Below are 20,787 nucleotides of genomic sequence, written 5' to 3' on the forward strand. Positions count from 1 at the left end.
CTATGAATAAGGAAGGCGACATGTCCGTTACTTTTTAGAATGGTGCTGGAGGAGTTTCCAGAGAAGCTTAAAAGTTTTGGAACCGCTTTTGTATGAGGATCAGGAAAATTCTTTTTCCTTACGGCAAACCGTGTTTGGTCAGTTGAGTGCCCACCCGCCAACAGCCTGAACTTGGGACATGGTCAAACCAAACCGCAGACCAGATTACCACAGTGAGGCCGGGTTCCATTGCCGCGTATTTTGGAGCTGACCTTTTCTCCAGAGCGGGAAGGCGAAGACAAGTGGAATGGTTTGAGGTTGTGTTGTGAGTGTTTGACGTGTGCAGTCTCGATAACCAGAGACACTGAAAGCTCTGAAAAGTGAGGGCGTCGTTTCCCAGAAATCATTGGCCCCTCCAACCCGAACCATTTTGTCATGGACCATCCACATTGCGGCCCGTTCCTCCATTTCCCACCATCCTCAACATGGACTCCTGGCTTCCATGCCATGATTGGATGACTACCCGGGCGGTTAACCATTCATTTGGGTCTGCCACAGTTCGAATGATCCCCTTCTTTGGCTTCACAGCCACCACGGACTGGGTGCACTATGGCACTCACACGCCCAAGCAGGCCATTTATCACCAGTCCTTGTTCCCGTCACCTCGGAATTCCGCTAGTAGGGGTAGAATGTTGATTTTTTTGGGCAATGCCTCGATTCACCGTATGATTTTCCCTCGCCTATGCCAGAAACCATATGCTAACTGCTCTAGACTATTTCACAGTTACCAATGGAATGTTGATGTCACCTTGGAGGTATATTGTGGCTCGGCTCGTTGTGGGGGCAGGCGTCGCATTCAGCTTTCCCCGAATGGATATCTTCACACTACCAATGGCACATGCGATTGGTGGCCGACCCACGCCAGACTGGGAATTTGGGCATTAATAGGTAGTGTCCATTGGGCATCTTGACACCTAGGCTGATCTGGAAGGCCAGACATCAACAGCTGATGCCGCAAATGTGCACATTTCGCTAGCACATCCGCCATCCCATAGCTTTGAGACCACCTTTGGTTGGGGATGAGTCTTCTGAGCTGCAAACCAAAGTTTGGAGACACTACACCTTTGAGATTTTGGTCGGCTAACCAGTTGATCAATACTCATCTTTTCGTTCCATTCTGTCAACCCCTCGCTTTCTCCCTGAACATTGCAAGACGATCAACTCCTTTAATTCCACACGTTTGATCTTGTACGCAAGCATTATACACCTCCCGAAGCTCAATCCCTGCGACATGTCTTTCTACAATTCTGGTTCGGGTTTCTCCAACGCCAATACCGGCCTGGGGCCTCAGTATAACAACAACGCCGCCGGGCATCAATACAACCAAAACTACTATGGACGTAGGTTTCCATTACGGGTGGTGAGGGTATGGGCCTTTGCTAACATCCAACAGCTTTTTACTCTGGAACTGATCAAGAACCTGAGCGTCTCAAACGTGAGAAGGAAGGTCAGTACACTGATTCATCACCACGTCTTCATCATGGCTGACCGGGACGCTATGCAATGTCAGAGAAGGACCAGCAATGCCTGAAGCACTTACGCCTTACCAATCCTCGCGATGATAAATCCCGCATTGAACGGACCAAAGGCGGCCTTTTGCAGGACTCGTATCGTTGGGTCTTCAATAACGCTGACTTTCAACAATGGCGTGACGACTCACAGCACCAATTGCTCTGGATCAAGGGCGACCCCGGCAAAGGGAAGACTATGTTGCTATGCGGCATCATCAATGAGCTGGATCAAGGCAGTACTGCCAACGCGCACCACTGCAATGTGGCCTACTTCTTCTGCCAAGCTACCGACTCTCGCATCAACAATGCAACTGCCGTACTGCGCGGCCTAATCTACGTACTCAGTGACCAGCAGCCATCTATCCTCTCACACGTGCGCAGTGAGTACGACCGTGCAGGCGAAGGGCTCTTCAAAGATCCAAATACGTGGGACGCCCTATCGAGAATCTTCACCAATATCCTACAAGACCAAGACCTCCGAACGACCTACCTGATCATCGACGCACTTGATGAGTGTGTCGAAGAGCAGTCACAGCTTCTTGGCTTAATCGCCCAAGAACCATCTGGATCTTCTCAAGTCAAGTGGATCGTCTCAAGTCGTAACTGGCCGCGAATCGAGAAAGGATTGAGAGTTGCTACAACCAAATTAATCGTATCCCTGGAGCTAAATGCAAAATCCGTCACGACAGCTGTCGATGCATTTATTCGGTACAAGGTGGACCAACTGAAGGAGTACAATCTTGCTACGAAAAGGGCCGTTTATGATTATTTGCACTCCAACGCGCAAAATACGTTCCTCTGGGTGGCGTTGGTCTGCCAAGCGCTTGCAGACGAAGAGGTTGAGGAATGGCATGTCCAAGAGATCCTACGCACGTTTCCACCCGGGCTGGATGCTCTATACGCGCGAATGAAACAGATTATAATAAGCCTACCACGGGATTCCGGTCTTTGCAAAGACATTCTTGCCGTTACCGCAATTGTTCACCGACCAATCAGTCTTCATGAATTAGCCACGCTCATCAAGCTACCCAATAATATTCGCAACAATCCTGAATTCCTGGAAGCGATCATAGGGCTTTGCGGCTCGTTTTTGACTCTTCGAGACCAGACTGTTTATTTCGTCCACCAATCCGCCAAGGACTTTTTACTTGGCAATGCCTCTGATAAAGCTGGCAATCAAGCTTTGGAGACATTCAAGTGGATTTTTCCTTCTGGGAAAGAAGATGTGAACTATACCATCTTCTCGAGGTCACTTGATGCTATGTCTACAACACTGCGACGCGACATATACGGCTTAAGGGCACCGGGATTTCCGAGTGACAAGGTCCAAGTACCGAATCCAGACCCGCTAGCGACGGTGCGGTACTCGTGCGTCTACTGGGTTGATCACTTGTGTTACTCAGTTTCTAGCACGAACACAAAACGGCATAATCCTCTACAGGATAATGGGGTTGTCCATACATTTTTGGAGACGAAGTACCTTTACTGGCTGGAAGCTCTAAGTCTACTCCAAGCTATGCCTGCGGGCGTTGTTGCTATTAAAAAGCTCGAGAGCCTACTAGTAAATACAAGTCCAATCTCGCATTAGGAACTTGGTCTAACTAAAGATATAGGGAGGCAATAATCAATCGCAGTTATCAAAGCTTGTGTGGGATGCTTGCCGGTTTGCTCTATATTACAAGTCAATAATAGAGCAAGCTCCACTTCAAGCATACATATCAGCGCTTGTATTTGCTCCAAGCAGGAGCTTAATAAAGAGAAATTTCAAAAGAGAAGAACCTGAATGGATTCAAACGAAGCCGGCTGTGGAATTGGACTGGAATGCCTGCCTCTAAACCCTAGAAGGCCATAGCCGCGGGGTTAACTCAGTGGCCTTCTCGCCTGATGGCCAGCGGCTGGCGTCCGGTTCGTATGACGACACGATCAAGATCTGGGATCCGGGAGCTGCCTCCAAACAATTCCTACTACTACTAGTATAACCGATATCTCGTTTGATCCTACCAATCGCTACCTACGTACCAACGTTGGACATATTAACATAGTTACAGAAACTACCGAAAGCCAAGTTGTATTAGATAACTCAGAAAGCCATAGCTATAACTTGGGACAAGATAAGTCTTGGATTACTTGCAACGGCCAGAACGTACTTTGGCTACCACCAAATTACCGACCGTCTTGGTGTTATGTCCAGGGACAGATGATATCCTTTATCTGCGTATCGGGACAGATTTGGTTTATTGGCGTCTCGTAAAACATATAATTTATTTCATTTTGTTCTCAATTCTTATCTCTTTATTTCTTTTTTCTAGCATGCCACCAGAAGGGTCTGGGAGGACAGGTAAATTTATAAGAATTTTGTACATTCTGGTACCTTCTATGTTGTCAAGATGACGTATTCTATTATGAAGAAGCAAGACTGTTCCATCCTTGACTCTCCTTTTGCAGGTGCCTGTGCGATCCAGATGCCACGGGATTAACCCGTGACTGCCCAATCTTCACCGGGTTAGCCTGTGACATTGTCGCACTGCACGTCCGCGCACACGGACTGGCCTGTCTGGCTCTCGCCCATATAGCCAGTCCTTCACGCACATCCTCCTTTTCTCTCCTTCGCACAACAACGCATATCTTACCATACCCTCAACAGTGCGGCGGTGATGGTCCGTGCGAGGTGTTCGGCTTCGCGGGCATGGGCTGGAGAGACGACGGAGAAGCGGGCGAACTCGGTGTCTAGAGCAGCGGCGAAGGAGCGGTAGACCTCCATTTTGGCGAGTGCTTCAGAGATGAGGGTCTCAGCGAAGGACGTGATGGGGCCGAAAGCAGTAGGGGTGGCGGTGGTGGCATGGGCGGGACGGACTTCCTCGTCTGCAGTCCGGGCTCTCTTGGCCGACTGCGCCGTCGTGGAGGGCGGTGGCGGGACGCAAAAGGTGTCCGGCAGAGGAGTAACCGGCGTCATGACCGGCGGCGTTGGGTGAGAGACCCCAGGGGGCAAAGGCGTAGACATTTCGTAGTTGTGGTTGTTGGGATATCGACCGTGAAAGCGGCGATTTTGGTAGTGTTAAGGATTTGCGGGCAACAAAGCGTTAGTGCTAACGCTTGGCGCCAAGACCTTTGTTGCGAGAGGAAGATGGGACTGTGGGCAATGTCCGTGCGACATAACGAGCTCAGTATGTTTGGGAGTAGGGGCCGTAATTGATGCGGTAGAATCAATGCGGTAGAATCAACTGAAAAGAATGGATATGCAGTGAATGCAGTGAGAATGTGATAGAAGTGTGCTTGTTTGGTTCAGTCGGAAATCTGAAGGTAGAGACGCGATTTATATCTTGAGGCCCTTCTGTTGTTCACCAAAGCTAACCACACCTCCCAATTAAAAGTATCAAGTATATAGAGTAGGTGTCGGGGGTAAATGGCAGGGGTAAGTACCTTGTGTAGTATATGTCTAGCCTACTCAGCTGGGCTTGGCGTAAGTGGAACGGTGCACTCGACGGCGAAGGCAATGGGAAACGGTTCTCGAAACGGGAGCGGCGTTTTCAGCTGAGTCATCCAAACCCCTGTCAAAAAATGGCTCCCATAGATAAGCCACCCCTCATTGGCTTATCTATGGGAGAGCGGACGGGATCCCGAGTTTTCCAGTGGGTATGGTCGTATGTACCATTTCAATGCTAAGGTGGTGCTTATATTGCCGCGTGTCTTCACTCGGTTGGCGCCCACCCCTGGCGCCTTACCGTAACCTTCCTAGTCAAGCACTTTCTCCGTGTCTCCCAATCTCAACTCAACACCCCAAGAAAACCATTATAAAAGGGTGCGGCGACAGATCGATTCGTCCCTCACCCTTCAAAATTGGGATAACAATCAGGCTCGCCCAAAGCGAGCCAGCCTGTGATACCGCCATGCCTGTCGTCATTAAGCCGGACTCTGACTCCCAAAGCGGCAAGAACCGCGACTTTGCTACGTCGTCGCCCTTAAACCTTCTCTTGAACACCTCGGCCCCCCATCACCGCTGCCTCATTCTACACTCATCGTTCAGCTCTCAGCACGATCCTGGAGGTTCTACGAACCCCCCGTTCTCCATTGTGGGCAACAAGAACGGCTTCGTCCATACCGTCATCCGCGCCTGGCAGCAAGACCTGCACCTGAGGATCCGGCCCGACGATGTGTGGCTCGCCATTCTCACCCAGTTTAGTTTCTTCGTCAACAAGAACGCCGAGGCGCTCCGTCATCTCTTCGTTTCCCACCAAGGTCGGCAGGAGGTCGATGTTACTGTCGATGTCCCCTCGGTCAGGGGCCTCAGGGCCGTAGACGTTGGGGCTGTTGCCCAACGGCTGGCGGCCATGGTGAAGGAGCGCCTCGTGGACCCTAATATCGCCGACACCCTTTTGCCCACTTTCACCACCACGACGCCACACGACCGAGACGTAGCCGCTATAGTGTTCCTGGGCGTTGCACAGGAGTATTTCAGATCTGGAATGCGGTTCGGCTGCGGCCTCCCGTCGGTCACCTTGTTAGGAGAGAGAAGCGACTGGGCCGACATTCTCAGACGTGTGGCCTGGTTCGAGACCCTTGGTCACGAGGAGATAGACGCGTGGACTATCCGGCTGACCAAAGTCCTTACCTACATGGTAGCCAGCTTTGACTCTCCAGACGGGGCCGATGTCAAGAACTTTTGGGCACGCACAGTTCATGAGGGACCAGCAAAGAGATCTGGCGGCATTATAAGCCTGTCGGGGTGGCTGACTACGTTTTGTTGGTGGGGGGCTGGTGGCGAGAGAGTCCCGAGCTATACCGATGAACAACTCCGCAGCTACACGCAGCCCGTGCCATACCCTCGTACCCTCGTTCCATCCAGTTCCGGTCCTCACTTCATAATCTTACCGCCCGGATATCGTCGCTTGACGCTAGACGGTGTCGAGTTTCCCGTTATTGATCGGAAGAGGGTGCCGCCGGGCGTAGTTACAGTCCCGGTCACTTTGCACGGGCATGTACCTAGCAAGGCTTTTTTTCTGGCCGGGTCAATGGGCATGCAGGTAATTGAACAGGAATGCGACCAAACTGCGGCTCAACCTGCTTCGGGATGGTGGCTGCTGTCAGCCATCGAGGACCCAAGTATACCCCGTCCCCAAAGATCGCCCGAAGGACATGTGTACATCCCCGGTTAGAGGTAGTGTTGGGTACTTTAGTCTATAGCTTTGTAACCCGATACAATATATTACGCTGAACATCTCCTTACGTTCAGAGCAAAGTTGGGACCTAACCCAACCGTATAGCCGGTGACTTCACTGGTCGGAGGGTGCTTAAGGAAATCACCATCGAAGAGGCGCCGTAGAACCATTGCAAAAACACCAAATCCAGCTATCCTTTAGTCTGCGTCCTTTGCCAACCCAAGCCCACAATACCCATGTTCCAGAACAAATTAGCGGGTTAGCCAACCTTAAAAAAAGGCACCGGAGGTATATTTACTGAAGTACACGTGAGAATGATTGGAGGTACACCAGGAAGTCTTTGTGACAAGGGCAGTATTCTGGGCTTGGAATAAAGATTTCAATTCAGCTAATAATCTTTGGTCTCGAAGGCCTTATGGATCCTCCGAACCTCCATCCGAAGGTAGGACCTCAAGGCCTTCTTATACACGAAGAAGGCTCCGTACGTCCCCACCTTGTCGCCTGGGGCCCAAGGCTACGATGCGGGCTAATCTCGGTTGTCACGAATATCCCCGGAGGTGTCCGTGCCGACCTTGTTGCCTGGGGCCCAAGGTAAGCTAATCTCGGCTGTCTGTATACACAAATGTCCTTGAATGTGTCCAATCTACTCCCATCTCCTCTCAGGGCTTCTTTCCTACTGTTGGTTGCCCTGCTTTGTCGTTGGGGTGTGAAGAACTGTAGTGAGCTGTGCTAGCTGCTGCGTCGTAGGTTGATTCGATGTAGTGCCAGGAAGGCCGTGTGAACAACCGTGTGACACTCTTAGGATCTACTAGTTTTACGTCCATTATTATTAGCATTTCCGTAACAGACTTTACACCCATCTCACAGAGATGACAAAGGGATTCCAATACACATATACAATATCAGTCACATATGCTTCACCCGGACTTTCTAGCCAAGTATACCTAACATGGATTAACAACACTGGTACCTATTCAGCTGCAATTTAGGGAGATTCCTCTTCTCGCAGCCCCCAGCCTCGAGCATCTTGTGTATTTGCTCAGCACTCCTAACCTAGCCCCTACATAGGTGCGTGTACGGTCTGAGCTCCGGGCTTTGTTAGCAACAACTGGTCCAGACTGTCCCCCGCTCCTACAACTCTTCGTGGGAGTAGGAACCTTCTAGGCCCAGTTCGTGACGATATGTTGGATCATTAATTACAAATCCCTCCCTATCCCTCCGTCACATGGTGACTGCAATTTTTAGGGGGGGTACTGTAACGACTCAACTGCCTGTCAGACACCCGGACCACGACAAACATCCATGAGGTGATTGCTGAACAGCGGTGTATACTCAGGTGGACCATGAGCCACAATAAAAGGTGTACTTCAAACAGCCAGCCTGTGTCCAGCCACCGGTACCGCCGTTATTGCCTGTAGACATGAAGCGTTAGTGCGTTTAATTTTTTTTTTTCTGTCTTCCCCATTCTTGAAGCCCATAGAGAATAATGGAACCAAAAAGGAGAGAGATAACTCACAAAGGACATAATTGTCTCTCACGAGCGTATAAGCTGTGACCTCGCTCGACTCGCCCAGTGGGTAATGGAAGTTCTGCTTCGAGACCGTCGTAACGCACCCCTCAACCCATTCGGCGCGGTAGACGTACTCAACGCCGTAGTTGTCGAAGCCAAACTGCATCAATGGCTTATCGTTCGGTCCGATCGTGTCCCATTTAGCGTCCATAAAATCCTCCGAAAATTTTTTCTGGTCTTTGGAATTGATGTCATCGTGTTTCGGGTAGTCGGCTTCGTTGTGACAGTGAATAGGACCTCGCGTAAGCGGCTGCACGGTGGTTGTCGGCGTAGCCTTGGTTGTGGTGGCCATGGTCGTTGTGGCCTTGGTTGTTGTGGCCTTGGCCGTCGTAGAGGTTGTTTTGGTCACGACCGCGTTGACGGGGTCAGAGAAGTCTGGCGGGCTACCGGTAGGTTGGGGTACGCAATAATAGCCAGTGCACAGTGTGCCACAGTTGGCGGTGCAGGTCGGCGATACCGAGCCCGAGTGCCTATTGTTTGCTATTAGTGATGGATACGGTGGTAGGTATAGGAAGTGTCACTTACCAGGTTACAGCGCCGCCGTTGCTAGAGCCTGGGTTGAGTGGAAAGTTGTTGTCGATATGTGTGGTATCAGGGGTCCAATTGTTCGTGTTACCTGGCTCGGGTATGCCCTCGTTTACCACCCTACAAACGGCCTGAGCCTCGGCAGACTGGAACCCAGTATGGTAGCCAACGAGGCAGTTCTCGACCCCGACGTTGCCGTTCCAGATGATTCTGCGAGGATTCCCCATAACTTCAATATTCGGGTAATATATCATGAGATCATCAATCACATTAACTTTGCGTGTCAAATATTTTACCATCTTCCCTGCAAACACCGGATTTTTCAAATCCTCGGCGAAAGGCGAGGGAAGCGCGCGGAGATATGCGACCAGGGCTGCTACCATAGGGGCAGCTGCATACCGGACAACTGTCAGTCTTGAAACTGGAAGGAAATAACAGTGTAAAAAGGCTAGAGACTCACCCATAGAACTTCCACCATCAAAAGGATCTCCTGTCTTGTCGTACAGCTGCAAACCGGGAGCGAAGATCATTGATGTGTCTTTAGCCCGTCCATTGATATTCCACGGGAGGCTATGCGTGGCACGTAAACCATGCTTGGAGGCAAATCCGACCACTATCGTGTCGAGGAGGCTGTTGTCGAGAACCCACCGTGCCGGGACTGCTTCGTTTGCGTATCTCTGAGGGTGATCGAAGTCCAGGTTTCCGGCAGCGTGGACCACAACGCATTGGAGGTTGGTTTCCAGGTAGCGAAGCATCATTCCTGCATACTTACGTTAGAGCAACTCCTAAGAAAACAAAGGGAGAAGGAGAAACAAAAAGTGAGAGCTTCACTTACTCAATAGAGGCATCCACCTATCGGTCATCCCCTCCGGAACAACCTCCGATATTGATATGTTTATAACGCACTTCCCTTGCCTTCCTGTGTGCTCAATGTCCTTGATCATGGCCAGTACGCGAATCAGATTGGTCTCAAGGCCGCCGGCCAAATCCGAATTCATAGTTAGCGGATCATCCATAACAAGAAAGGTTGCCCCAGGAGCAATCCCAAGGGATTGGCCAATAGCATATTCAGCAACACGTGTACCATGACTGTAATCAGCGGAGCTCACACCGTTGTTGATACTGTGTTCGCAATCAAACTCTAGAACCCTGTCGGGATCAAGATCATTATCATACTGAGCGGTAGTAGTGTCAGCTAGTGTTCCACAAACATAGTATTGTAGCACATACCCGATAAACGCCTTCATCAAAGTTGTAAATGTACTGCCCTTCGCCTAAGATGCCATCATGGTAATATACCATATTATGGCCATCGCCCTGGAGCCTCCATTGCTGACCCGGGTAGCTCGAGACCATCGAGCGGTGCCAGTTTTCTATATCGTCATAAAACGGGTTGGCAAAATCTCTCTTGCGCAAATTGGTCGCATTGAAAGTCGGCCCGGATATAGCTCTCCAGCTTCTCTCTTTCAGGAAATTCATCTCCTTCCACTTTGTCATAGACTCTAGGTCGACCTGAAAACAAACAAAAGAACAGGGTTAGCACCCGCGAAAGGAAGACGAAAGTGGCAGCAACAATAACTCACCCCATCCATATTGCCGATCTTGTTCAAAAAGGAGATTGGAGCTTTCCGGACATAAATAAAGATGGTTCCGAGACGGTCGTGCTTGAAATGATGGTGTTCTAATTTGGTCATCAAGATTCGGATTTCGACCAACTCAATGTCGCTAGCGCGAGCTTCCTCCTTGAAGTAAATCGCCGCGCCGTACTTCTCCTCGCAACTGTCGCCCAGATCATTCACCCAATCAGAGTCATCATCGTCATCGGAACGGGCGACAAGAGCCGGGGAGTGGCCGGTAGTGGCCGGTGCCGCAGTCGCAACCGGAAGGGATAGGTCGGAAAGGGTCGTCTGTCGCTTGATTTTGCCGTTTCCGAGTCCGCAGGCGGCCGTAGTTGTGTATTCTGGGATGGGGCAGCCGGTTTCGTAGGCCGTCTCGGTGATAGTCTTGGTTGTCGTCGTGACCGTGGCGCCGTTGGAAACGGAGAGGCCGTATGATTTCGTGTACATCTCCACCGGAACCTCCAGTTTGTTATTGTCGCAGTCGGTAGGCTTGTCCGGGTAGGTAAGATCCGGTCCAATACTAATAGCGAGGTTAGTGAGCCCGCAGTTAGTAATACCGATAAAGTCATTTGGGGTAACAAGATAGGGAGTATAGTACTAACGTAATTTTGGGCCAGGGAGGGAAATCGGGGAAGTCGATGAATTTCCAACCCTCTGGGAGGTTTTCAAGTCCCGGCGGCGGACCCCTATGCATGTTGTTCGTAGTTAGACTACTTATCCAAAGAGCGCAAGAAAGGAAAAGGGGTTATAGCTCGTACGGTCCAATAACGGCTTTGGGGAACGTGAACTTCCAACCAAAGACCTTGATATGCTCGGTGTCGATGCAGAAGATGAAGAACCACAGCTCGTCACACTTCACTTTAATGACCACATGGTTGCTGTGCTTGTTGTCGTCGTCTTCTTCCTCGGGTAGGCAGCGGTTATTGTGGCACTGTGCGCCAAGGGGCTCGACGATAGGCTCGACAATAGCAGGCGGGAAGCTCCCAGTATAAGTCGGCCATGGTGTCGTTGTAGTGGTGGTGGGCGGCGGGATCCAAGGGATAACGCCGTCGGTGTCGTCGTCGTTGGTGTTGGTAATGGTGCCCGTTACCCAGCCGCCGCATGTCGACGTCCACTGGTCTGGCGGCCCTTGGGTAATTTGGGGCCACGGCGGCAGCTCGACCTGGCGCACGGTAACCGTCGTTTTGGCATTGGATACGTAGGTGAGAGTGACGGGGATGGCTTCGGGCTTCAAGCTCGTACATCTGGGGAAGACAGCCCCGTCCGTCACAGCGCCAGTGATGTTGATGTTGGAGAAGGAGACCTGGTCGGTCACGATGTCGGCGGGGTAGAGCGTGACAGTCGTGGTCGTCGACCCGACCTGGAACGAGGTGGGATACGGCGGGAGGCGGAACGTCGTGGTGGCTGGGAGCTTGCTCGGGGGCAGGACGAGCACACAAGGGCTCTCGCAGGCCGCCGTCGGGGTCTCGTAGACCTGGGGGCCAAGGTAAGCGGGATTAACGTTCTTGAAAGGGTTCCCATCGTCGACGCCGGACTGGACGCAAACGCCCTCGGGGCAGTAGCCGCGGCTGCAGGCGAACTCGCAGAGGGGCCCGTAGATGCGTTCGTCGACGCTCGGGTCTGCCTTGCCGGTAATGGTGTTGCTCGGGCCAGGGGGGACGTGTAGGGCCCCCGTCGACGTGCAGGTGCACGAGTGGATAGGGCAGAAGCCAAAGTTGCACGAGAAGCCACAGAGGCCGCCGAGGCCGCCCTCGCCGACTCCCGAGGTACATGCGTCCGGGGTGAAGGGCGACACGTTGGGGATGACAAGCTCATGCTCGACCGTGTCGCAGTAGGCGTTGGGGCAGTCGTAGCCGTAGTTGCAGGCGAAGCTGCACAGGCCGCCGTAGCTGGCCGATCTGCCCTTGGCCGGGAATCCCACGGTGCCGAACCCGGGGGTTTCGGGGCCGGGGAGCTTGTTGCCGGGCCCCATCTTGGTGCAGAGGCAGGCGCCGACGGGGCAGTATCCGTACTTGCAGGTGAAGGCGCAGAGCTCGTCAAAGCCGGCGGCCGCGGTGCCCTCGATACACACCCACTGCGTCGAGTTGACCGTGGCACTAACCGCCGCTCCCGTGGTGCTCGCTACAAAGGCGTTCCAGTTCGTGTATCCGTTCGTGTCGTCACAGTTCGCCGTAATGGGCCGCTTGTTGACCGTCATGGATCCGACCGTGACGACGACAGCGCCTGTGTTGCCCCCAAAGTCGACGCTGCCGTGGTAGATGCCGGCGCCGCCGCTGGGCGTCTTTGTCCACGTAGCGCCGACGTTCACGCCGCCGACGGTGACCGTGACGGGCTGGCTGCTGGCAAGGAGGGCCGAGTAAAAGATCTTGTCCTGTACCACGTCCTGGGGTGTAAACTCAAGCTGCAGTTGGCTCGCCGTGTTGCCCGTGGTCCATCCGTCGTCGCACGCCGCGTTCTTGGCGGTAACGCGGTACCAGGCCACGAGCTTCTCCTGTTTGATCGTGGCCACGCCGGTTTTGTAGAGGTCGATGGTGAAGGGCAGCAGCTCGCGCCAGCCGTCGTGGGGCATGTCCAAGGCGTAGTTGAAGGGCGCTTTCCCGACTGTAAAGGCCTCGTAGCTGTCGCCCTCGACGTACAAGGGACCGATGTGGTGGGACTCGCCGTAATCGTTCCAAGAGATGATCTCGACGTAGTCGGGGTTCATGAACCGGATCTGCTCCCAGCGGTCAAACCACAGGTCGTCGCCCCTCCACAACCAATTCTTGTTGTAGCCCGGGAGATTGGTGTAAAACCAAGGGCTTGCTGGCATCACTATACCACGGACTCAGGGTTAGTAATGTGCTCTCGCCAAAAGTGTAACCAGACGTCCAAGCCAAGCAAGCTCTTACTATATTGCATGTCCATGTCGCAGTTCTTCTCGGCCGCCTCCATGAACTCCATGTACGAAGCATCCACGTATGTGTTGCCGTCCGTGTTACCCCATGGCCACGGCGCCCAGCTGAAGAGACCGTGCGGGACACAAGGGGCAGCTTCGAGCGCCGCCTTAGCCCCGAGTGACGACCAGTCGGGGATAAAGGCAGCGTTGGTCTTCTTGATGATGTACTCCCAGCCCCCAGCTTGAGCCGGCCCTTCAAAGGTAGACACGACAGGCCGTCCTTGTTTGTCAATATAATACGAATTGTAGCCGGAATAGAGCAAGATCATGGAGACTACGAGGTTGGAGCCCCAGGGGCCTCCGCCCGCGTAATCGAACGAGAAAATCATCTTGAACCCCAAGTCGTCGGCCGCCTCAAAGGCCCTGGATAGAGATACGCCGAGAGTGGTATCATCAGCTCGAATGTTCAGAGCAAACCCGTCGATGTGGGCAGCTTGAGCCAGCCTGATATCGACCTTCCATTGGTCCACGCTCCAGAGTTTGGCATTTTCCACCTAGTTCAAAGTTAGTTTCCTTGTGTACCATGTGTGCAGACTAGAGGGTTGTAGGAACGGGCTCACCATAAAATGAGCAAATACTGCCTTGGCCTGTACCTGGGCACATCCTAACAGGACGGCTAGAAGGGTAAAGAGCCACATGTTGAGGGTAGGTGTGGCCCCCTCTGGGTAGGTAATGGCAGGCTTTGCCGGCGAAGAAGGAAGCAGAAAAGTCCCACGGATAGGGATGATGTAGAGGAAGAGAGAGAGGGAAAAAAAAGTGGTTGTCGGTTCTCTTTAAATCTCTAATCGACTTGACTGACTGTCCCTAGTCGATATTCGGTCCGTCGTCCGATGTTGGCGACAGTAACATCATTCCCCCCCTTGAGCCTCAGCGAAGAACTCGCAAACCCCAACTCTTTCCCACTCATGTCTCCGCCGGTCGCTGTCCGCCGTTAGTCTGCGGTCTCTCCATGTCCAGGCATCGCCACCAAGACCCCAAGATGCCCTCGTCCATCTTTCAGACAACAAATGGCTTGCTTGTCGTCTGTCCGCCCCCTGTTTCCTGTAGAATTGGCGTAGCAAGCCAACAAGTTCTAGCCGAGCAGAGGAGTGTCTGCACGAGCCGGGGGAAGTGTTAGCGTGGACGAGTTTTTCACTCGATTCCCTATGCGGAATAACGTTGTGATAGCGTTGGTTGTTGGTTACTAGGTTGGTGACAGCGACCGTTGTTGGACCAGTGTTCCATTGTCTTGAGGCTGGTCTCCAACCCTTGACGTGCTCTGCCTCCGAAAGGATGTGCACCTCGGCTCGCTCAAGTGGCAACTACACTATCTTGCCGAGCATCCTGAAATCCACTTTTCCAGCCGTGTTACGTAATTTGGTGACCTCCCCCGGCCTACCCAGTGTAGTATTGTAGTGTAGTGTACATACCACCGCGCATATTCGTCGCCCAACAAGCACCTCCCTAGAAGGTATCACTCGTCTAAGTGCAGTGGTATGTATCACAGTAGTAGGCGACTCGAACCAAACAGCTACTTGGACCCCAGTACATAGTGTCTGCATAGTGTATATACCTAGGACTACCCACCGGCCTAGACGCCAGTCATCCCCGCCTTGGCCGTGGCCCGGCTAGCCCCTCAGCCCCTGCCCGGGCCGCTGTGTGGCGACGGCTGTTGTTGTTGTTGTTGTTATTTTTAACGTCTACTTCCGCCTCCCGCAGGGCATGAGACGTGCCGCATCGGTGAGTCTAGCATACAAATTAAGAGCAGTGTCCTAACTGTCCACCAAAACCGTTAACCCGAGGGCAACCCGAGGCCTATTGCCAGTGTAAATCATGTGTTGCCCATAGCGTAAACGCGGCCCAACACCTCCAGTCTAATCGCCCAGTAGGCGAGCCGCCAGTATGTGGCGGGACCTGTAGAACAAATGAAAAAGATAAAGGAAAAGGTAAAATCACTCCTCCCCGCTCTCGCTCTCGCTCTCGCTCTCCCCCTCCCGCAAGGCCTCCTCCCGTCTCCTTACGCGGTAAACTAGCCTGTCCAAGTCTACCGTAATCTTCTCGATGTCGTGGCCGCGCCCAATCTCCACCCTTTCACCCCGTAAAAACCCTGTGAGGTTGTCAGCGGTTCCCCCGTCGTCGATGTGCTGTTGCCAGAGTGTCTGGCGCCATGCCTTTCTCGTGCAAGTCCACGAAAAGAAGTGCGAAGTCTGGATCCTAGCGATGAAGCGCTGCCAGTAGATCCCAATAGCAAGGGAGAGGTTCTCCCGCGTAGCCGCTTCGCCTGTGACCGGGGAAACCGCATGTGCCTTCCTGCAGAAGAAGGGATGGAAGGGATTCTTCCAGCTTCCACAGAAGCACGACAGCAGGGCGTCCTCGTGTTCGAAGCGCTCGTGGTAGTCCTTGAAATCCCCGTGGCCAGACCTGGCCGCGAGGAGGTGGTGTAAAGAGCGTCTGTCCAACTCTTTTAGTTCGTCGTTGGGGTTGATAGAGACCCCCAGCCGGTAATCTGCATAAGACTCTGGCTTGTTCGCGGCCCACCATGCCTTGAAATCCGTACGCGCTTCCCTCTTAGCAAGCCGTCTTGAATGTGCAAGGGTAGCCAAGCCTTCATTGACTACCTCCCCTCTTTCAGCGCCCGCCTTAGCGAGCTCGTCCGCAATCTCGTTGCCCGTGATGCCCTTGTGGCCAGGAACCCAGCGAACGTCCACCAGACTGGGGCCATAGCCCTTGCGGGTGGCCCGGAAATCAAGGAAAGCCGCTTGTGATGACGCAGCTGGGGTTCCCCGGAGCCCTCTAATGACGGACGTGTTATCGAGGCATACCGTAATGCGTGGCCGGGCCTGTGCCTCCGGAAAGAGCGCCACAGCGGCCTTGAGACCATGCCGCGCCCCTTCTGCCTCCGCATCGAAGACTTCCGCATGTTCTAGTTGACCGCATCCGCGGCCAAGTTCTGTTTGTCCTTGGAAGATTACGTAGCCAAAGCCTACGCATTCGCCCTCTGGTCTTTCTTCTTCAGCGTCCGGGTCCTCCGCGTGCGCTGGAAGGCCCATCTGCTTGGCTATCATAGAGCCGTCGGTATAAACGACGATCTCCGAGGGATCTAGTTGGAGAAGCCATTCTTTACAATCCTTGGCAGCCCTGTCCTTGGACGTGGGCGCTGGATCTTTGTGAGTGTCTCCGTTATAGACGGGCGGCTGTAGAACCGGCCGCGGGAAAGGCAAGGCGAGTTGGGCAGCCGTCTGTAGCGTTGTAGGGCGGCGAGGCAGGCCGTTCGGCGTTACTTGAAATTCCGAAAGACGCGGGACAAGTGGGTGGGCGGGATCTAGGGTGAGGAGGCGCACAGCGTGCCGACGCCGGGCCGCTTCCAGAAGAAGAGGGACGGGGGGCAGGCTAGCTTCGCGGTAGAGAATGGCAAGGCGCGTCGTTCTCCACACCGGTAAGCTGGCACGGATAGCAGTGTTAACGGCCGTCTGCACTTTAAGGACGAGGTCCGCCAGTCCGTTGCTAACCAGCGGAAACTCCCCTTGTTTACGGTGAAGGGCGTGCTTCTTATGGCCTGGCCACCAGATTTCGGAGCCAAATAGGGCCTTTGGCAGGACAACAGCCTTCATAGCCTTCACCATGGAGCCTGGAGGAGCGCCGTGGTATACTCTATTGAGACCGCGTATGTGGCGGACCACCTGCTTAGCGGAGGCGAGCCTGTGCTCAATGTGGTGCTTCCAGTTCAGCTTGCTGTGGAGCCAAATCCCCAGCCAGCGCATTGCCGGCTGTGCAGCCACCTCGACTCCTCCGTGTGTAATGGTTGGGAAAGGCGCAGTTTGTCTTTTCCTGGAGAAAAACTGAATTTCGGTCTTGTCCGGCGAGAAGTCAACAGCGTTGTCTACTCCCCATTGGACCATGGCGTCCAGCTCTCGTTGGGCCTTCTCTGCGACCTCTTCGTTTGAAGTGCCAGTAACAAGAACTGCACAGTCGTCTGCATATCCAAAATGCTGCGCTTCGCTCTCTCCAAGGCGATGGACCGGCTCTGTGTAGAGCAAGTAGATGATGGGCGAGGCAGGGGAGCCCTGAGGGAGCCCGCATCTGAGACGGCGCATAGGAGTGGTCACCCCTGGGTATCGCACGCAGGCCATGCGGTCCGTCATAAAAGACTCAACCCAGCGAACCACGCAGTCCGGCCACCCTTGCTCCCGCAAACGTAAGACCAGCCTATTCACTAGGACAGCATCAAAGGCGCCTTTGACATCCATGGCTACAAGTGCAGCAACGAGTCCCTTGTCGAGTGCAGCTTCGATATCGTGAAACAGAGCTTCCACAATGTCAACGGCCGAACGCCTTGGAAGGGCGCCAGCCTGCTGGGGATTCAAGACCCCGTTAGAAATGGCCGTCCAAGCAATCCGCCTGCCAATAAGGCGTTCGATGCCTTTTCCCAGGCAGGACAGGAGTGAGATGGGCCGCCATCCCTTGGCCGTCGTTTGGTCTTTCCCAGGTTTCGGTATCATAACCACTTCCGCCTGTCGGAAGACTTGGGGGTGGTAGCCGGTAGCGACGCAGCCCTGATAGAGCCGCAGGACAGGGTCTTTGATTGCTTCCCAGGATGCTTTCAACATACGGACGGTAATACCGTCGGTGCCGGGGGACGTGTTGCCAGAACCGCAAAGTGTTTTGTAGACTTCATCCGCGTGTACGACGGACGACCAGGGTAGGCGACAGCGTGGTACCGTGGGTACCCAGCCAGTTTCGAGGTCTTCCTCTTCGCTGTTCCTTTCTAGAAGGGCCGTGCGGAGCGCCTCCGCCTTGGCTTCTGGCTCGATCACGGTCTGCCCATTGATGACTAGTGGGGGGGCCTCCATCCGGTCGCGGGGCTTGTGCCACGCCACGATCCGAAAAATGTCCTTGTCGTCTCGCGCTTTCGTGATAAGGTCATCGAAGAACAGCTGCTTTGCTTCTCTGACTATCCTCTTAAACTCCTGCCGAAGAGCTTCTATCCGCTGGGGGATGGGATTCGGATTGTTGTGCCGATAGTTGCGGAACATTCTGGAGGCCTGCGCGCACGTTTTATTCCACCACTTTGCGTTTTTCTCAGGTCTTGATGGCCTGCAAGAGATTTGGAGGGCCTCTGTAAGGACGTTGCAGAGGGCCTCGGCGAGCTCGTCGAGCCTTTCCGGGGAGTTCTCGCCTGCAGGGAGGAGCGGGACCAGACCCATGAGAAACGAGACGTTTTCGGCAAATAGTTTAATAGCCTCTGGGTCTTCACGAAGGACCAGTCGACGGCGAGGAGGCTCTACAGGTTGGATAGGAATGTCCGTATTGCAGACTTGGTGGTCGGAGCCGCAGTCCGCCTCTGGGGCAATTCTTGTTGAGCAGAGTGGTATGTTCGAGAAGGTAAGGTCGATAGTATTACCGCAGTTGTGGGTAGGAACACCAGGGGCCGTCAGCAAATCCAGGTCATGCTCTGTAACGTAGTCCACAATTCGCGTGGCACTCTCTGATGCTTCCGCGCCAGGTTGCCAGGAGTGGTGTTTGGCATTGAAGTCGCCAGCGAGGAGTGTCCTTGTCGTTGGTTGCCAATTTTGCAGTAGCTCGAGGGCCGAAGTATCGTTTGACCGGCGGTAAATGTTAACGAAAGTGACACCCTGCGTCTCTACCCATAGCAGATCTCTGGTATGGCCGAGAGTGAACCCTCCTGCTGCCATTTCCCTACGAACGTACGTGGCGACGCGTGGGTGGGTAGTAGTCTCACTTGTCCATGTGCGGACAGGTGTGTAAAGAGCGTAGAGGGAGTGCCCGGGAATACCAAAGCGGCCCTCGTGGAACCACACTCGTGGCTCTTGGATCATAATCACGTCCGCTCCAGCCTCCCTAGCAGCTTGGAGGGCAATTTCATGCGTGTCGCGTGCTCGTGCTACATTAGCCTGAAGGACACGCAGTCTGGAATTGTTCAGGCTATCACGAGAGGGGGTTGGGTGTCTACTCATTGGCCGTTGGCCCTCTTGGAGGGCGTTTTGTGGCGGCTAGAACGACGGACTGCGTTATCCGAGGACGCGTACTCGCTCAACTGGACTACTATCATGTCCTCATCAGCTGGGGGCTGGCTCTGGTCAGAGCTGTTGGAGTTCTCAGGGCCGGAGGGAGCGGAATCATGGCTAGACAGCTCGTCGGGAGACGTGGGGGTATTTTGCTGGTTGTCGGAGGGGGCGGCGCGGTTGTATTTCTCGGTGAAGAGAATGCCACCTTTACGGCGAATCTCTCGTTGTTGATCAGGTGTTGGGCGGATGATGGTATCTCTTTGGCGTCTCGGGCGCATAGGACACTCGACGTGGGTGGACTCAAAAGGGCCACAGCAGTTGGCGCATTGAGTGTGACGGTCACATTCTCCGTGGGCAGTACGTCCGCATTGTGGGCATTTTGCAGCGCGAGCGCACCCTCTACGGCCATGCCACCCAAAGCATTCGGGGCATTGGTCCAGTGGGCGGCGTTTCTGGACGTGGCGGCTGACGTTGCTAACGTCGAAAAGACGGAAGGGAGAGACAGGCCTATCAAAGGAGATAAGCCAGGTTGCATAGGCCTCGCCAGGGTGGTAGGACTGGGAGGGACGGAGGGCGACAGGCTCTTGGCCGGTTTGGACGAGAACCTCGTCCTTGATGGCGGTAGTTGTGTCTACAGGGACCATGCCGAGTCGCATCGTCATAGGCACATTCGGGACGGCATAGGTGACCCATTTCTTGGGCACTTCGACTTGGACGCAGCCAAAACGAGAACTAATCTCATCCTTGTGGGCCATGAGGGTCTGGCGGGCAGCGTCATCCTTGGGCACGAGGGCAAAACCAGTAGGGACTTTATGGCAGGCGGGGATGTCGGTGGGGGCGAGGCGGAGGAACGTTTGCACTTCTTTGCGAATGGCAAAGGCATCTGTGTTGGCGAAAGGGGAGTCCCTATCCAGTCGAAGAAAGACGCGGCCGTCACTCTGGGGTACGGCAGCCTTGCGGGTAAGGCTGGAGCGGGGAGTGGAGCGGGAGGCCGATGCGGAGGTGGAATCTGTACCGCGGGCGGCAGCATCCGCGTAGGAGATGGGTCCCTTTCCCTTGCTGGCAGAGGGAGTGGAGACCTTTTTGCCGGCTGGGGCAGACGTAACCGGGGTGGGCGAGGGAGGTGAGGCAGAGTTTTTCTCCGCTTTGGCGAGAGCTTCAGAGATGAGGGTCTCAGCGAAAGACGTGATGGGGCCGGAAGCAGCAGAGGTGGCGGTGGTGGCGTGGGCAGGACGGGCTTCCTCATCCGCAGTTCGGGCTCTCTTGGCCGACTGCGCCGTCGTGGAGGGCGGGGGCAGGACGAAAATGGAGTCCGGCAGAGGTGTGACCGGTATTATAGCCGGCGGCGGTGGTTGGGGGGGCCCAGAGGGCGAAGGCGTAGACATTTTGATGTTGTGAATGTTTGGATATCGACCGTGAAAACGGCG

The 20,787-nt window shown here is 54.1% G+C and overlaps 6 protein-coding genes across 6 annotated transcripts; 2 read left to right on the forward strand and 4 right to left on the reverse strand.

Moving 5' to 3' along the window:
• Positions 1-1,270: 1,270 nt before the first annotated feature.
• Positions 1,271-3,385, forward strand: SMAC4_13940 (uncharacterized protein; the record flags this gene model as incomplete). The annotated part of the gene is made up of 3 exons (XM_066091703.1): positions 1,271-1,379; positions 1,550-3,111; positions 3,164-3,385. 3 exons carry the CDS (start codon positions 1,271-1,273, stop codon positions 3,383-3,385), a joined length of 1,893 nt encoding a protein of 630 aa, XP_065947432.1.
• A 791-nt stretch (positions 3,386-4,176) lies between these two features.
• SMAC4_13941 (uncharacterized protein) lies at positions 4,177-4,551 on the reverse strand (the record flags this gene model as incomplete). The annotated part of the gene is made up of 1 exon (XM_066091704.1): positions 4,177-4,551. The coding sequence occupies one exon, from the start codon at positions 4,549-4,551 to the stop codon at positions 4,177-4,179; it is 375 nt and encodes a 124-aa protein (XP_065947433.1).
• Positions 4,552-5,401: 850 nt separating this feature from the next.
• Positions 5,402-6,703, forward strand: SMAC4_09936 (uncharacterized protein; the record flags this gene model as incomplete). Its single annotated transcript, XM_066091029.1, has 1 exon — positions 5,402-6,703. Exon 1 carries the CDS (start codon positions 5,438-5,440, stop codon positions 6,701-6,703), a length of 1,266 nt encoding a protein of 421 aa, XP_065947434.1. The 5' UTR covers positions 5,402-5,437.
• Positions 6,704-7,644: 941 nt separating this feature from the next.
• SMAC4_00009 (uncharacterized protein) lies at positions 7,645-14,031 on the reverse strand. Its single transcript, XM_066089363.1, has 11 exons — positions 13,916-14,031; positions 13,309-13,849; positions 11,179-13,231; positions 11,023-11,106; positions 10,385-10,940; positions 10,032-10,313; positions 9,637-9,976; positions 9,262-9,561; positions 8,802-9,192; positions 8,223-8,746; positions 7,645-8,118 (listed from the first exon to the last, which is right to left on the reverse strand). The coding sequence occupies exons 1-11, from the start codon at positions 13,991-13,993 to the stop codon at positions 8,039-8,041; spliced, it is 5,229 nt and encodes a 1,742-aa protein (XP_065947435.1). The 5' UTR covers positions 13,994-14,031; the 3' UTR covers positions 7,645-8,038.
• Positions 14,032-15,286: 1,255 nt separating this feature from the next.
• On the reverse strand, positions 15,287-16,945 carry SMAC4_13943 (uncharacterized protein; the record flags this gene model as incomplete). The annotated part of the gene is made up of 1 exon (XM_066091705.1): positions 15,287-16,945. One exon carries the CDS (start codon positions 16,943-16,945, stop codon positions 15,287-15,289), a length of 1,659 nt encoding a protein of 552 aa, XP_065947436.1.
• A 2,360-nt stretch (positions 16,946-19,305) lies between these two features.
• On the reverse strand, positions 19,306-20,745 carry SMAC4_13944 (uncharacterized protein; the record flags this gene model as incomplete). Its single annotated transcript, XM_066091706.1, has 1 exon — positions 19,306-20,745. The coding sequence occupies one exon, from the start codon at positions 20,743-20,745 to the stop codon at positions 19,306-19,308; it is 1,440 nt and encodes a 479-aa protein (XP_065947437.1).
• Between the last annotated feature and the right edge of the window lie 42 nt (positions 20,746-20,787).

This window comes from Sordaria macrospora, chromosome 6 (genome assembly GCF_033870435.1).
Source record: "Sordaria macrospora chromosome 6, complete sequence".
NCBI classification, from domain to species: Eukaryota; Fungi; Ascomycota; class Sordariomycetes; order Sordariales; family Sordariaceae; genus Sordaria; species Sordaria macrospora.

Coding starts and splice junctions, on each gene's coding strand:
- SMAC4_00009 (XM_066089363.1), bottom strand. CDS start 13,993: ATGTGGCTCTTTACCCTTCTAGCCGTCCTGTTAGGATGTGCCCAGGTA. Junction 13,850..13,915: donor CAGTATTTGCTCATTTTATG/GTGAGCCCGTTC, acceptor ACTTTGAACTAG/GTGGAAAATGCCAAACTCTG. Junction 10,314..10,384: donor AGATCGGCAATATGGATGGG/GTGAGTTATTGT, acceptor GTTTGTTTTCAG/GTCGACCTAGAGTCTATGAC.